Raw genomic sequence first — 15,210 nt, 5'->3', positions numbered from 1 at the left:
CAAGCCTGCACTCCTTCTGGAAGCTCTAAGGCAAAATCCCTTTCCTGGCCTTGTCCAGCTTCTAGAGGTCACCTGCATTCCTTGGCTCATGGCTCCTCCTCCAGCTTCAAAGCCAGCAACGGCCGGCTGAGTCTTTCTCACACTGTATCACTCTGACACTGACTCCTGAATCTCTTTCACTTAGGAGGACCCTCTAATTACATTGGCCCACCTGGATAAAACAGAATAATCTCCCCATCTCTAGATCCTTAACTGAGTCACATTTGCAAAGTCCCTTTTGCCATGCAAGGTAACATAGTCACAGGCTTAGGGGATCAGGACGGGGACATCTTTGGGGAGACGTTAGGTATCTTTGTGTCTAACACAAGTGCACTGGGGAGAAGCCCAGACCTGCATTAGAATGGATCACACTCTCAGAAGCCCCACGCTGCCACCTGTCCCAACTGTGCGAGTGACAGATCCCATAATCTTTCACAACTTCCCTGAGTAACAGGAGATGAAAGTAACAAGGCCCTTTGCGTAGAAAACATGGAAATGCACTTCTTAGCCTGGGTGCGTGTCTGATTGTCCATGAATAGTTTTCTTAGGGTTTCTCTTCTCGTGACAAATATTCACCTGAACCACAGAAAGTTCATGTCCCATTTTTATCACCAACGGGGAAATATGGAAAGTAGGAGGGCACATGGATCTCTAAATATCTTGGAGTAACTCAAGGCAATTAAACAATCAACCAGTAAATTAATTATGACATATACACCTTGAGAAAACGGTCTTGGGTCATAATTATTTAATCAGTTGATGAGGTCATTAACTATTCTGCCAAGGAAAATTCACATGCGTGCACAGACTCACAAAATAAATAAATCAAAGATAAAAGCCAGCTATGCACAGTCTGATATTTGCCTAAAATAACTTAAGACTCATAACCAGAGAGCTTTAGATGAATCGTGGGTATTTATCTAATAATTTATCAGAAATGAAATTCTGGACTTTTCCAAGGTCAGTATTATCCAACGATTGGACACTGTGCAAAGGTCTTAACTTGTATGATCTCACAGCAACTCTGTTGGGTATTTTGATCCCTATTTCTTCACACAGAAGCTGGGGTTTTGAGACATTTAGCAAGTTGTGTAAAATCGGAGCTGTGGAAGGTCACTAACTGGCTAAAGTCACGCCGTCTGAGGGCTTGCTCTGGCTCAAACGCAGGCGTTCCGCTTCCAAGGTTAGCGGCCTGTCTGCAAACCACAGCTGTCTCTGAAAGGCCCCACCCTCATTTCGGGAGCCGACACCAGAGGCGCATTAGACTCACCCAGGGGAGCTTTCCAAACCACTGAGGCCCAGGGTCCCACTTCCTCCCCAGAGACGGCCGAGTAAGTGGTCTGGGGCCTAGGATTTGAATTCAGCTTCTGTTAGATCCCTTGGAAGAATAGGGATCGAGGTGATCCTGTGATAATTTCCAAAGCTGCATTATTGTGGCAGGAAACGCAGCGAAGTTTTCCCAAGCATTTGCCATATCGCAGCCACTGGGCTTTGAGGAAGGGAATGTAAACATGGAAAGCAGGGCTGCTGTCCCCCAGGAACTTACAGCCAAGTAAAGGAGCCAGACACGTTACCGATGACAAGCTTCAAGGACAACGCGATGCAGCTGACAGAAACTAATTAGAAGGACATCTAATAACTCAGGACGGGCAGGAAGCTAGGCCTGTGTCCGCCCACAGCTGTGAATGGCCGTGTGTTTGCACAATGCTTTCCTTTATTTACTTGGCGCTTTGCACAGCTATGATTACTAGTTCCTTTGGAACACTTCCCTTTGATGCATCAGTCGGGTGCTCTTTTGTACCTAATTGAACGCGCAACATAAAGAAAAAGGAGTGCTTCTGATAACAAGCACCTGGTGGTGGGCACACCAGGACTAGGACAGTGGCTCAACAGTGCCACCAGCGATGGGAGCAGTCCACCTCTCTGCGCCCCCATCCTGAGCACATCAGCCTCCGTTCTCCTGCATCCTGCCTCTAAGTTACTCTGCCTCTGAGGCTGCGGCGCCTCCAAGGCCTCCTGTGTGTGTTCTGGGCAGGAATAATGGAACACTGGAGGGGATTTCTCCCAGCAACGCGTGGCCTTTGCTTCAGGAGAGGGAAGCTCTTTGCAGGACCCATCCCCTCTCTCATGGGCCAGAGCTGTGCCACTGACCTCTGCCAGATCCCGGGATACTCAACACGTTAGTTTTACAGCCTCCAGCGTGCAGGAAAGCAAGAGAGAAAGGAAATGCGGCATTTTAGTGTCTGTCACATTCGGAAATCCCTCCTTCATTTAACAGCTTCTATTTCTTAAAAAACAAAATTAATGTATAATAGTTCCCTAGGGCTGCTGTTTAAACAACACAAACCTGTTCTCCCACACTCCTGGAGGCAGAAGTCCCACATGGTCTCACCAGGCTATAGTCGAGCTGTCAGGGGGCCAGGCTCCTTTCTAGAGGTTCTGGGGGGAGTCTGTTCCTCGCCTTTCCCAGCTTCTAGAGGCTTCCTGCATCCCTGGGCTCATGGACACATCACTCCGGCTTCTGCTATGTCATCAGATCTCCTTTTCTGACCCTGACCCTCCTCCTGCCTTCTTCTAAGGACATTTGTGATTACGTTGGACCCAGCCGGATAATCCAGAGTCATCTCCACCTCTCGAGAGCCTTAATCTAACCACACCTGCAAAGACCCTCGTGCCACGTTAGGCGGCATCTTCACAGGTGCTGGGCATTAGGATGTGGACATCTCTGGGGGCCATTGTTCTATCTACCGTGTATACACATGGTTTTAATAATGAAATAGACTTTCACTGAAAAGCAGGAGTCTGTGTGCGCCACCCCTCCCAACTGACTCTATTCCCCGAGAATCGCCTTCCGTGGTTTATTTCCATCCTTCTAAAGGACAGGCTTCGCTGGTCTTGACTATCGGCTGAAGGCACTACCTCCTGCCTTCCCGCCCTGGGAGAGGAGGACTCTGCTCTCTCCTCCCACCCGCCCTGGAGCACTGGTGCGGAAGTTCAGCAACGGGAATCCTGGAAGAGCGCCTAGCATAGGCACTCGGGGAGGCTCAAGGAACAAAATCGCTCATTCTTCTTCACAAGTTTCAAAAAGGCAGACTCGAGACCCCATCTTATGAAACCCCCGCACCTGCTTTTCTTGCTCCAGGAGATCTTGGAAGAGTTTCCACTGCTGTTTCCGGAAGCGATCCGACTTGCCCAGCTGCTGGGCGGCATTTTCCTGGACCTCCTGCCTCAAGTAGTCACACTCCACCCGGGAGAGGCCGGTCGTGGCTGGGAGCGTCTGAAGGAACAGGACGTCCATGAACTTCTGGAACGTTTCCATGGTGCTGCGGTACAGCTCCTGAGGCCAAGAGCCACACGACAGAGTCACAAGTCATGTTCTCACCCTGGCCAGGCCTGGGCTTCCCGCAAGACAGAGGAGATCCAGGGAACTCTCAAATCACACACACACACGGAGTCCTGGGAAATACCCGATGCCCTCTAGCCCTCTCACCCGGACCCGCCCTCCTGACCCAATTTCTGGCACCTCTAAATCATCATCTAGATTATTTTCACAACCCATCGGTGGTCTCTGCTTCCCTCTACCCTCCACACTTAGGCGAGTTATCTGCATAAACCACAGATCTTATCACAATTCGGGCTCACATCACTTGGAAGGTCTCTCTTCCCGTCACAATCAGCTACAAGCAGGGCTTCCCGGAGGTCCTGCCTCGTTTCTCACCATTCTCTTTCCTTCCTTCCACCTCCCCAACTCCAGTCTTCTTCTAAAGATGTATTTCTTTGAATTGTGAAAAATGAAAAACCATAGATGATAGTATATTAAGCACCTGTGAATCCACCGCTCAGATCATTTTTTTTTTCAGATTAAAAAAAGTAAACCTTACAGGTTAACTTGGAATCCTTTATGTTCTCCCTGCAAATCTTTTCCCTTCCCTCCAGCCTCCTCAGAGACAGCCATCCCCATGAATTCAGCATCTCTTTCTCGAGTTTAGATTTCTATACTTTCACTACTCACTATGTCCATAAACGTGGCCTTTGGTGTGTGTGTCAATTCACATAAATGGCATCTGGTTGCACACTTCATTATGCAGATGCCTTTTCAAGCCACTCCCCTTCGTTCCACCTCCAGGCACGTTCACACCTGAAACGGACTCCTCTTCACCCTGCAAAACTCCTGCCAAACAATCCCTTCTCTGGGAAGCCTTCCCTGGGCTGCTCACACTCACACGGGCATTTCCACCCTGGGCTCCCACAGCTCTCTGGTCGGCCCCATCAGGGCATCGAAACTACAGTTTATCTGTCATCCCTCCTGGACCACAGCTCTCCAAGAGCAGAGGCTGCGTCATCCTCAGATCTGCACCCGCGTCTCCCATCTTCCCAGACCAGGCACCAGACTGCAGTCCCTGAATGCAACGTGCACTGATGTGATGCAGAATGCCCAGGCCCCCTTCTCTACCCAGGAGCCCCCACACAAACTCCAACACTCAATTCAAGGTCTCCTCTTCCAGGAAGGCCACCTGGCCACAGGGTCCAATTAGGTGCAATGCAGTTTACACTGAACACCTGCTTTCCTGCTGCCAGTCTGGGATCTTGGTACATGCCAGGCAGAGGGTGCCCGTGTGACTGACCCCCAATAAAAACCCTGGACTCTTAACCCTGGGAGAGCTTCCCTGATGGACAGCACTTCACACGAGTTGTCACAACTCTTTGCAGGGGAGGAATTAAGCATGTCCTGGGCGACTCCCCTGGGAGAGGACTCTGGAAGCCTGGTTTCCTCCAGATTTCACCCCCTGTGCCTTGTCCCTTTGCGGATTCTGCTTCGCATCCTTTCTCTGTGATGAACCTTAGCCACGGGGAGGACGGCCCACTGAGTCCAGCGAGTGCTCCTAGGGAGTCATCTCACCTGGGGGTGGTCTTGGGGGCCCTCCTTTGCTGCGCCCCTCCCAGCACTTGCCACCCTTTGTGGTCACTGGCTGTTTGACTGTCCTCATGGACTACACCGTGAGGTTTCTTAAGAACAAGGTCTTATCCTACTACCTTAGCATCTTCAGGGCCTAGCAGGGTACCCGGCAAATCATATTCGGTAATAGTATTATGATTGTTAATAATTATGAATTCTTACCATGTGCCAGAAAGTATCATAAACACTTTTCTTATATAATCTCACTCAACCTTTGTAACAGTCCAAGGAAACGTTCTATTATAATCACCATCATTTTACAGATGAGGAAACTGACACCCAGAGAAGGTAAGTGACTGGACATGGTTTGCAGAGGGTGAGTCCTGACCGTTGGACTAATGGACTCATGCTTTTAACCAGTACGCTGCAAGGGTAATTGGTGCTTTGAAAGAAAAATGCACATATTCTCAGCACCTAGTATGGTGTACCTAGGTCACACTTGGCGTGCTCAATGAATGTAAGTTAAATTTAACTCAAATCAGTGTTAACTAAACCCAGTGAACGTCACACGTTAAGAAGCTCACAGCCAAGCTGGACTTTGTTCAGAATTAAGTGGTCATGACAGGTGCATAAAGGACCCACATCCTTTTAAAAGATTTAGAGATCCAATTGGTAATGGCTGATCACGTAATTTGGACCAATCCTCCCACTGAGGAAGAATGAAAAAAAAGTTGGACAAAATGCTTATTAAATCATCATAAAAATCCTAAAGAGCTAACAAGGTGGTGAAGAGTGTATGGGCCAAGGTCTGGGAGAAGACAATCAGAGAGGTGTCCTAGCTTTGGGGCTGTGTTTGCCCAGAGGGTGTAGGTCAATCCAGAGATGGCTGCACAGCTGGATGGACTTCTGACAGCCTCCAGCAGTCAAAGCGACAGAACGTGGAATTCATGGCCCACCATGGGGTGGGGCCTGATAAATCACTCCATGCTTAGGTTGGAACCCGAAAAGCTGCACTAGCAAAACATGAGTGAAACCGAAGGAAACCAGCTCAGATTGGTTTAAACAGAATGCAACCTGGAGTTGACACATGTGGGTGGCCCAGGACATGTCAAGTCCTGACCTTGGATTAAGGTGATCCTGCATCATTAGAGGCCCAGTCGATGGCAGAAGCAAAGGAAAATCCTCTTTGGAGGAGAACATTACTGCATGCCTGAAAGTATTTCTACAAATAAATGTACAAATTTGGAAGAACGCATACAGTAAAAACTCAACAGTCACATGAAGAGACAAGATAACATGACCTAAGATCTACACAAACCACAGACATCAAAAACAAACCCACAGGTAGTCCATAGCATGAAATCACACGACACGGACTTTAAAGTACTGATGTTTACTCTAGCCATGAAATTAAAAGCCCCTCTGAAACCTTAAAGCAAAGAGCTGGAAACTATAAAAAGTAACACCACTTAGTTCAAAAAGAATCAACTAGAACTTCTGGAATTGAAAAATACTGCCCAATATTATGAACTCAATGAACAGGTTTAAGTGCAGTTTAGAGGCAGCTGAAGAGAGAATTAGTGTGCTGGAAGATGGATCAGAAGAAAATCCAGAACAAAGTTAGGAGGGACTGACGGATGGACAACATGGAGGAGAGGATAAAGGCATAAAAAATACAATGAGGAGATCCAATCTGTTTAATTGGAGTCCCTGAAAGAGAGAAGGGAGAGTCTAGGCAGAAGCAATATTTGATACAACAGTGGCTGAGAAATTTCCTAAAACTGATGAAAGAAATTTACTGATGAGGAAACTGAGGCTTCATCTGTGCACGTAAAAGAGAGGTTAAATAAACTGCATGAGTTTACATATGGGGCCCTGGCCAGTCAGGCTCCAGCACCCATGATCTCAGCCAGCATGCCCTCAGGTAAATGTGTTTTCAAACAACGAATGAATGAATGAATGAATGAATGAGGATGTAACCAGCACCTAGTAAACACAGGGTCACCTTTGGCTACAATAATAGCAGATAAGAGACTCTTTAAGAAAGAAAACATGACTAGAGATAAAGGGCTTCCCTTCATAATGCTAAAAGGTTTAACTCACCAGAAAGAAGTCAAGGTTCTAAATTTGTATTCACTTAAGGGGATTACCCAAGTCAAGGCAATTTGCCACATTAACAGAACAGCGCAGAAAAACATCATGATGATTACCTGGATAGATGAAGAAAAAAGCATTTTACAAAATTTAATTTCCATGTATAAGAAACACTCTTAGCAAAATAGAAATGGAAGGAAACTTCCTTAATCTGAAAAAAAAATATAGCAAACATTATACCCGAGGGTAGAAACTATAAAACAATACTACGAAAAATTAAATAAGACCTCAATAAACGTAGAGACGTATCCTGTTTCTGTATTGGAAGATCTGATACTGTAAAGACGTTAGTTAATCCTCACCAAATTGATCCATAAATTTGAAATGCTAACCAATTTGGTGGCTATATCAATAACTATAGAGATAGGGACTGAAACTACACACACTCTTAACCCAACGATTCCACTCCTTGGTGTACAACCAAGAGAAACGTGTGCACACGCGTATCAAACAGCATCTACAGGAAAGTTCATGTCAGCAGAATGTGTAATAGTCTAAAACAAGAAGCCACACAAATGTCCGTCAACAGGAGAACGGATAAATGTGGTGTCTTTATACAATGGAAAGCTACAGACCAATGAGGGAGAACGAGCCACTGCCACACACAGCGACACAGATGAGTCTCACAAGTTGACCAAAAGAAAGCTGATGCAAGAGCACACGCGACATGATCCCACGTACGTAAACGCAAGGACCTCATTTCCAGATAAGCCAGGAGATGCCTCCTGTGAGGGAGGAGGGTGGTGGAAGTGGGAGAAGGTGTGAGGGGGCTTCTGGGATCTGGGCATGCTCTGTCCTGATCCTGCTGAGGATTACAGAGACACATTTTGAAGAATCAGTTATTAATCTGAAAGTTTTATGTTATCCATTTATCCATGTGTGTTACATTTCACAATAAAAAATGGTTTAATAATACGGGAGTGATTTACTTTTCCTTCCAGCCTCTGGAAATCTCAATTTTCTGCCAGGAGACAGGTTTTTAAAATTGATTCTCCTCCGTTGGAATCTGTCATTCCACAGAGTGGCTGGGGACACGGAAAGACAGCGTTTCTTTTTCATTCGCGATTGTCCAACCACAAAAACACACTGTTTGCAAATCCAAGAAAGGTTAACTTTGTAATAGCTGCACGGTCCATTAGCCTAGGCTCTTTCTAATAAAAATGTGCTGGACCCTGTCTGCTCCCTCGAAAGGGTCACTTCTGCACTCTTTGTCACGTGCTCTGACAGGCCACAGAACACATCGCTTTCCACTCAGTGCTGACACATCCCATTTTGGAGATATTGATTTATCCTGTGCCTGAAATAGAACCAGAATTAATCTGTGTTATTGCTCTCTCAATGTGAGTGAAGGGTCGGGACAGCAGGGGGACCCTGGTGGTGGGCGAGGCCGGCCCCAGGCCTCAGCCCTGTATGCCCCTCAAGCAGAAGCACCAGAGCCCATGTTGAGGCAACATTCCACTGACTGTGCTCCTACACTCAGTTCCCCCCCCACCCCCCCCCGCAGCCTGATCGAATGACCGGCGGCCTCCCAGATTTCTTGCAGAGAAGTGACTTGCGGCAGGGAAAGTGCACACATTCTGGAACCTTTACAAGGGTGTCTCGGCTTTCCTATCTGTCCTCAGGGAGAGAGGAACGTGTACTGTAAAGACAACACCTGCCGTGAGGGTGGATTCTCACGACCAGACACAGCACACAGCGAGCACGTCATAAACACCAGCTGTTATCGTTGAGAAAAGTCTCTCAATACATACCTATTTCCATTCTAGGAACACAGCATTTTGGGGAGAAGCTGTTTGCGTTTTGGTTTGCTTATAGAGCGAGTGGGAGGGAGGGAGGGCTTGGTTCCCCGGAGCAGGTGTCCTTTGGAGAAAGCCAGGTGGAGCAGTGGGCTGAGCATAGGATGCAGGGGAAGCAGAGGACTAGTAGGGGGTCAGCCCCACACAGTGTGGGGGAGCTCAAATGACACATGAGGAGTTGAGGCCCAGCAGTGTGGATCAGCCAAGGGGCTCAAACAAGGCAAGGACGTGACTAGGTCCGAAGATGCACTAATGAAACTGGGTAGTGACTGAGTTGATAAAATGGGTCCTTGCAGGATCCCCTGGACACAGCCTGGCTCCCTTTGCATTTTTTTGTTCATCACAGGAACCAGAAATGTTTCCCCATAAGGACCACACCCTGATCATTTCAAAGACACACATTTAACTACTTTAGAGTAAGCTGTGCACAGGATCCTGTGACAGAATGATCTGGAGAGCACATGTGAGGTCTGGTCTCTAAAAAACAGAAAGTAGGTTGGACCAAGGGTCAGGAGTCTGGGTCCTTGGAGCACTGGGCCATCCACCAGCAGCGTGACCACAGAGCAACTCACTTACTCTCAGGGCCTTCACCCAGCAGAGGAGGAAAATGACACCTCTGCCGTGAAGACAGGACACAGGAGACGTGTGCAGATCGACACGGTGGCTCCAATCCTTTCTCCCCGTATGCACGTAACTTTGCAATGCCTTCCTCCAGGGGGTGGGGAGTACCTCCCTGCCCCTTCACTTTGGGCTCAGTCCTGTGACTTGTGTTGGCCAATGGAATGAAGTGGAAGTGAAGTGTGCTGGTGTGGAGCTAGACCTCTGCCACTGCTATGGGAAGGACATTCCCAGGCTAGCCCACTGGTCTCAGGAGGAAATGAGAGACAGGCGGCGCATGACCAAGGTGTGTTAACCAAGCCCAGCCGAGATCAGCCGTCCACGGGCCGATGCCCAGACCAGGAGAATAACCCTGTCATTTCAGCCATTGGGCTTTGAGGTGTCTTGTGGCACAGCATTACTGTGGCCACCATTTGGGGCACAACACTAGACAGAGGGGGTCCTAAAGGCGAAAGCTCTGCTGTGAGTGTGTTTCATCCTCACCGCATCCATAGGTTCATTCTGCAAATGCCTCTTCGGCACCTGCTGTGGGCAGGCCTCTGCACCAGGGATACTGCAGTGGATGAGGTGGACATGGGCCCTGGCCTCAGGGAGTGCACAGCCCAGCAGGGGAGAGGGGTATTGCACAGGCCTTCACAATATGCCATGACAAGTGTGATGGTGGGGGGGGGGGAGGCCCCAGGGGCACAGCAGGGCATCTGATTGGTCTGGAGAGGAGGTAGAGAAGGGCTCCCTGAAGAAGTGACATGTAAGCTGGGATAAGAAGGAGAGCGAGCAAATCTGAGGGAATGGAGGGACCAGTGTTCCAGGCAGCAGAAGAGCAAATGCAAAGGAACTGTGGTGGAAGAGAGCAGGGCACATGTGGGGAACTGAGGCATGGCTGTGGTTATCCAGAAGGCAGAGGGAAAGGGACATGGCTCCAGACAGGTGGTAAGGAACCAGGTCCTGTGGGCCTTGTGGGCTAGGCCGGGGGGGGGCGTGTCTCATGGGGGAGGTTGGGTTGATTTCATGGGCCAGACTGGGTGGACCTTTCAGACAAGTCAGATGGGTCTTGTGGGTCAGGACATGTGGGAGCTTCATGGACCAGGCTGCGTGGTCATTGTGGGCCAGGTTAAGGATGTTGGACTTCATTTTGAGAGCTACGGGTAGCATTTTTGGGTGTTAAGTGGGTTCTTTCATATGGTTAACCCACTAAGAAGGCAGCTAAGAATCCCTAGATCAGAGAGGTTAAGTGATATGGACCAGGCCACACAGCTGGTACACAGCTGCAAAGGGCTGAGAACCTGGTCTGATTCCTGAGTGATTCTTCTCTCCTTTGTACCTCCTTGCAGGGAGGCGAGCTGGTTGGGAAAATTACTAACACGAGGGAGGAGTGTAACGAGCTAGCATGTGGTACCATGAGGGCACTGCAAGTTTTACTTCTGCAGATAAAGAAAACATAAGTTAATTACTCCAGGAACTTTGTTACGTCAAAACGAAAAGCCATGTTCCCTTAGCTCCCTTATGAGAAGGGAGACACGAGTGTGCCCATCTATTTTCTCAGGCTCTGCATCCTGAGTGATGCTTTCTCACCCTTTAACCTTGATAAAGGACCAGGGGAACTGACTCACCCTCGACAGCACCCATGGAAATCTGCTTTCCAGAGACATGCAGCCACATGGTGTCTACACTTCTATTATTTCCTCTTCAAGATCTACTTCAAATAGATTCCTGCTCAGAAAATCATTGTTTTGGTATTTCTCCAAAAACTAATTTCTTCCACTCTTTGGAAATTTACTGTTTCCCATCTGCGGCAGGCTAAGTAACGACTTTCGGAGAAGTCCACGTCCTAACCCCTGGGACCTCTGAAGATGCCACCTCACGTGGTCAAAGAGATCTCAGAGATGCGAGGAAGCTGAGGCTTCTGAGCGGGAGGTGATCCTGGGCTCTCTGGATGAGCCCCGTGTAACCACGGGGTCCTCATAAAGGAGAGAGGGAGGCAGGAGGTCAGAGCGAGGGGACACGGACGACGGAGGCAGAGGCAGGAACGGGGCAACTACTGACTGTGAAGATGGAGGAAGGGACACGAGCCGGGGAACGTGGCACCTCTGGAGGCTGGAGAAGTCACGGAAACCGACTCTCCCCCAGGACTCCAGAAGGAACGCGGCCCTGCAGGCATCTTGATTGTAGCCAGGGACGCCCTTTCTGGCCCTCTGACTCCAGAGCTGTAAGGTAACAATCTTGTGTTGTTTAAGCCACTAAGTGTGTGGTAATTTGCTACAGCAGCCACAGGACACTAACACACCATCTTCAAAACACTGATATTCCATCTGATTAATTGATACATTCACTGAGTCACTGAATCACTCATCCATTTCTCCATCGATCTTGACTGACGGCCTGTAACGCATCATCCCCTGGGCTGGCTCCTGCGGAACACAGCCACAACCCGACAGGAGCGCACGCTCCTCCTCCCCTCTCTTGTTCACCAAAGCCCTACTCCCTACTAGAATGTCAGGAGCCCTAGGCCAGAATCCTGGGCGCCACAGTGGCGTGACCTTGACCTAAACACTTAACATTTCAGGGCTGTGCAGTAAAGAATGGACCCGGCAGAGAGAGAGGCCTGGCCTTTGCCCTTGGTTCCGGGGAAGTGACCTTCACGCTCTTGGAATGTCCTGCCTGATAAAAGGGTCTTTGTTTACCAGGAGCCTTGGGCCATATGGGACAGTCAAGGAGAATGAATGGGCCTCGGGCTGCGTGGCATCAACTCCACCTCCAGAGAGCCCGGGGGTTAAGGTCAGCCACGCTGGTCTCAACCACGTCTACATGACTGAGCCCGGATAAAACTGTGGACACCAGGGCTCGGGGGAGCTTCCCTGGTTGGCAAGACTCGGTGTGTAATGTCACACTGTGACCAGAAGTCCTCGCCGTCCACGACTCCACCGGGAGAGGACGACTGGAAGCTTTGTGTTTGGACTCTAGACTCTGTGCCATGTGCCTCTTCCCTTGGGGCCTTAATCCGTACCCTTCGCTGTAATAAACCATAGCCATGAGTACCACAGCCTTCAGTGTGAGTCCTTCTGGAGAATTAAAGAAACTGAGGGTGGTCCTGGGGACCTGAACTTATGGCTGGTACCAGAAGTGAGTGGGTCTTGGGGACTACTCCCAAACACTTCATAAGTGCCTATTATTATTATTATTATTATTTTGAGGAGGATTAGCCCTGAGCTAACATCTGCTGCCAATCCTCCTCTTTTTTTGCTGAGGAAGATTGGTCCTGAGCTAACATCCACGTCCACCTTCCTCTACTTTATACGTGGGACGCCTGCCACAGCATGGCTCAATAAGTGGTGTGTAGGTCCACGCCTGAGATCCAAACTGGCGAAGCCTAGGCCTCTGAAGTGGAACATGCAAACTTAACTGCTGTGCCACCGGGCCGGCCCCAGTGCCTATTATTATTTCTGTGTCCTTCGAGGACAGAGATTCATTTTTTCTCCTTCTTTTCCTCAGCCGTAACTTCCTGTGAGACCCTGAAGCCGCGAGGCTCAAGCTTGGCAGGCTGTATTTCACCAAACTCTCCCGGGAGCCTTTCAAGAGGGGCAGCACGGCTCGGACAGTCAGAGACGAAATCCTAATAAGCAAGCCGGTCGGCACGACACCTGGACTAGGATGGTGGCAAACCCTGCTCGGAGCCTGTCCCCATCATGATGACTCCGGGCTCGTTTCACGAATCTCTTCATGAGGAGCCAAGACGTGTAATTTAGTGGCATCTGCATCCATCAAACTGAGGATTTACTGTTTGTTTAAAGGCCAAGAGACGGCAGGAATTCAGAAAAATGCAGTTTTCTCCATGGCCTGAGAACCCTTAGGTGGTCATCAAATTTATCTCACAGCCGCGGTGCCTACAATATCATGATCAGTGTCACGCCCAGAGAAAGCAGGAAATCATGCCTCGGTGCAGCGAGGTCTGGGAAAGAGCCAGCCAGACTGCAAGGCGAGTTGTCTCCTGAGCACGTTCTGTGTATAAACCCTCTCAGACAGTGAGAGATGGTAACGATGACCTGGGTGACATACTCTGAGTGCTCACTGTGTGCCTGACGTACTCCTATATGCTTTGGACGTGCGAACTTATTCAACCACAATAATAGCCACATGAAGAAAGCTTATTACCCCCACTTTTACAGAGAAGACTGAGACGTTCTCCATCAAAATAGACCCGAATCCCACGCTTTCTCACCACAACCATTGGCACCATCCCAGCCCAGACCCCCACCCTCTCTGGCCTGGACCATGGCAATGCCTCCCCCAGGTCTCCCTGCTTCCTTCCAGCCTTGCCCCCTACAGTCTATTCTCTGCACAGAAACCAGAAGGATCCTTGGAAAACTTACAGCAAGTCACTTCCCCTCCAAGCGCACCAGTGACTTCCCGTCTCACTGTGAAGTCAATGCAACATTGTCAGACGGTCCGTGAGGCCTCGCAAGAGGAGCCTCTCTGAGCCTGGCCCATATCCTGCTCCCTCACTGCTGCCACACCGGCCTCCTTATGCTGGTGGAACACAAGCACGCTGCCGCCTCTCGAGCTTCACAGAAACAAGCCCTTCATCTGTTTGTTTACTGCCGAGGCCCCCGTGCTGAGACTGTGGTTGCATGAAGCTCAGTAATATTTGTTGAATGAAAGAATGAACGAACTGACCCTCCCAAGCGTACAGCTGGTCAGTGAGGAAGCCAGATGCCCCCTGGGCCCGGGATCCAGAGCCAGACCCTCAGCCCCGGCTCAAGGCCACCTGCTCAGCATGCCCATGGGTGGGGCAGGCGGGGAGGCAGTCACCGAGCGCCTACCACGTGCTGGGCCCAGGCCCGGACACACTGCCCTGCACGCGGCACTGCCTTGATGGTCAACAGGGCTCTGTCTCCATTTCATGGACAAGGAGAGGAGCTCAGAGAAGTCCAGGCTCTTGCCTGAGGTCACCCAGCCGGGATGCCACCACCAACATCCCAACCAGCTTTCTTCTGCTGTGCCAGAGGGTTGCAACCTCTCCTTCTAGAAACATCAGGTCAAAGCAGCTTCCAATAATCAAAGGCAATGATTTCCACAATCAAGGAATGTAAAATGAACCAAAGTTATCTGGAACCCGAGGGTTTGACACGAATCTAAGGAAACATCTCTGAATGATTCTGGGAGACAGGCTGGCACAGGCCTCCGGCTCCTTCCTTCCAAGACACCTTGCGGACGACGGAATCATGCGCACAGCCTCCTCTTGCCCCGACACCGTCTAACAAACATTTCCAGGCACCTCCTCCCAAGATGGAGACCCCAGCAGGCACCGCGCCTCACCCACTCCTGACGGCCTCTCCCGACGTTAGAAGAAAGGGTGTCTTCACTCTCTTGGTCCAACCGTTAAAGGGCCCAGCAACCAGCCGCAGGCACGGTAAAACCAACTGCATAACATCCTGAGGACACTGCTGGAGGGGCGAGGCTGTGCCACTGCAGCCCATCCACAAACCTTATGGAAACTGATGCATTTCCCGCCTCCGCTGAGACTGGCCAGGCTCTTACACACATATGGCTATGGCTCGTCCACTCCTGCAGCCATAATTGACGCGTGTTCTAGCTTTGGTTTTGGAGGATGAAAGTGGGGCTTAATTGAACAAGATCTTACATTTCAATCCCAGCTCAAGGGAGGAGTGTCAGCCTGATGGAAACACAACTGGAACAGGGCGTGGCTGG

The 15,210-nt window shown here is 49.7% G+C and overlaps 1 protein-coding gene across 4 annotated transcripts in view; it reads right to left on the bottom strand.

Annotated features, from left to right (window-relative positions):
- Window positions 1–15,210, bottom strand: part of EVC (EvC ciliary complex subunit 1) — a 74,402-nt gene that overhangs the window by 22,945 nt on the left and 36,247 nt on the right. For all 4 annotated transcript variants that reach the window (XR_011502363.1, XR_011502364.1, XM_044767852.2 and 1 more), the window contains exon 12: window positions 3,164–3,376. Coding sequence is in view for 2 of the 4 variants with exons in the window: in XM_044767852.2 (XP_044623787.2) it covers window positions 3,164–3,376 (213 nt within the window). In the remaining 2 variants the exon portion in view is untranslated. The remainder of the gene's footprint in view (window positions 1–3,163; window positions 3,377–15,210) is intronic.

This window comes from Equus asinus, chromosome 3 (genome assembly GCF_041296235.1).
Source record: "Equus asinus isolate D_3611 breed Donkey chromosome 3, EquAss-T2T_v2, whole genome shotgun sequence".
Classification (NCBI taxonomy): Eukaryota; Metazoa; Chordata; class Mammalia; order Perissodactyla; family Equidae; genus Equus; species Equus asinus.
The sequence above is the reverse complement of the archived record's forward strand: the minus strand, read 5'-3'. Positions and strand labels throughout refer to the sequence as shown.